General features: G+C 35.6%; 1 protein-coding gene across 1 annotated transcript; it reads left to right on the top strand.

The window, feature by feature from the left end:
* The first annotated feature begins 273 nt into the window (after positions 1-273).
* Positions 274-1,031, top strand: LOC111384660 (auxin-induced protein 15A-like). Its single transcript, XM_023008976.1, has 3 exons — positions 274-366; positions 525-631; positions 761-1,031. The coding sequence occupies exons 1-3, from the start codon at positions 274-276 to the stop codon at positions 1,029-1,031; spliced, it is 471 nt and encodes a 156-aa protein (XP_022864744.1).
* Positions 1,032-1,383: the final 352 nt, after the last annotated feature.

Here is a 1,383-nt window from a genome sequence, read left to right on the forward strand (position 1 = left end):
CCAATTTTTTCTCTAACGGTCAAAAAATCAATTCTCATGTGCCGAACAGGCCCTAGTATTAAAATATTCATTTACATGCCATCTTAAGAATTAGGCATCTCAAGCATGCATCTGGTTGTGAGAAGATACTTTTCTTGGATTAAGAAAGGCTCTCTATAAATTTTATTTTCTTTCGGTCAAATAAGCTTTTGTTGGATATGTTGTCAAAAATAGTGAATTATGTTTTAAATCAAGGTGTACAAAAGTTCAGTCCATAACCTCTAGTTACTAACGATGACTGCAAGACAGAAGCATGATCCTAATGTTCTATCGTGTCCCTCTGGTAACTGGTCCCTATCTAAATGCCTCTTTACTAGATGTGACACTGTTATGCATTTTCTGTTGATTGAAGCAAGAAGCGTCCATCTAAAACGATTTGAATATCTTAGATTGTAATGATATAAGTTGTAGCCTGTGGTATCAGAAATTGTGGGGAGTGATGTTTCTGAATATATGTGCATTTAGCTCACTTCTTATAAATTCAGGTAGTGGTTGAAAGACAGAACCATGTGATCCCTTGTGCTTATGTTCTTCTCTGGCCCTATCCCGCCCAATTCTTGTTCACCACAATATCTGCTGTTGAACATTTAATGTAAATGTACACATCTATATATATAACACCGAACTCAGATCCTATATATATAACACCGAGCAATCAATAACACCGAACTCAGATCCTAGCAAGTTCAAGCTTCTTACTTGTTTCTTGAGCCCTTTGTAGAGCCATGGCCATCCATATGCCTCGTATAATTCATGCTAAGCATTTTTTTGGACAATCTTCAGATATTCCGAAGGGATCTTTTTCTGTTTACGTCGGGGTCGAAAGAAAAAGATTTGTTGTTCCAATCTCTTACCTGAACCACCCTTCATTTCAAGACTTATTACATCAAGCTGAACAAGAATTTGGGTTCGATCATCCAACTGGTGGCTTAACACTTCCCTGCAGAGAGGATGTCTTTATTGATATCACCGCTCACTTGAACAGAATTTGAGACGGGATTTTTTATAAAGCACAATTTTGTAGAGAAGACTCAGTTAGAATTTATTTTCTTTTTTTAGTTAGTGAGAAAATTTGGGAGAAAGTAACTCTTCTGAATTGGTAAACAAACCCGATATGTTTTTAGAAGAATCATTTAATGGAAATTTTACATCTTTTCCATACTGATTTCAGCAAAAAAAAAATTCTCTTTTCGAACAAAACTGGATATCCTATCAAGCTGTTATGTTAAGAACACTTGTCCTCAACAAGTTCTTCTGATGGTCTGTTGTCCCATTGCTTTTGAGGTCACTCTAGCTCTGTTTGAAATCTGTTTATCTCTCTTCTAATTTTTTTCTTATTCAGAA

The sequence above is a fragment of the Olea europaea genome, unplaced genomic scaffold (assembly GCF_002742605.1).
Source record: "Olea europaea var. sylvestris unplaced genomic scaffold, O_europaea_v1 scaffold29650, whole genome shotgun sequence".
NCBI lineage: Eukaryota > Viridiplantae > Streptophyta > Magnoliopsida > Lamiales > Oleaceae > Olea > Olea europaea.

What these genes read in the sequence shown, in the direction of transcription:
- LOC111384660 (XM_023008976.1), top strand. Translation starts at nt 274, where the DNA reads ATGACTGCAAGACAGAAGCATGATCCTAATGTTCTATCGTGTCCCTCT. An exon ending in TCTTTACTAGATGTGACACT is followed by an intron (nt 367 to 524) that starts GTTATGCATTTT and finishes TTATAAATTCAG; the next exon opens with GTAGTGGTTGAAAGACAGAA. An exon ending in TCTGCTGTTGAACATTTAAT is followed by an intron (nt 632 to 760) that starts GTAAATGTACAC and finishes AGCCCTTTGTAG; the next exon opens with AGCCATGGCCATCCATATGC.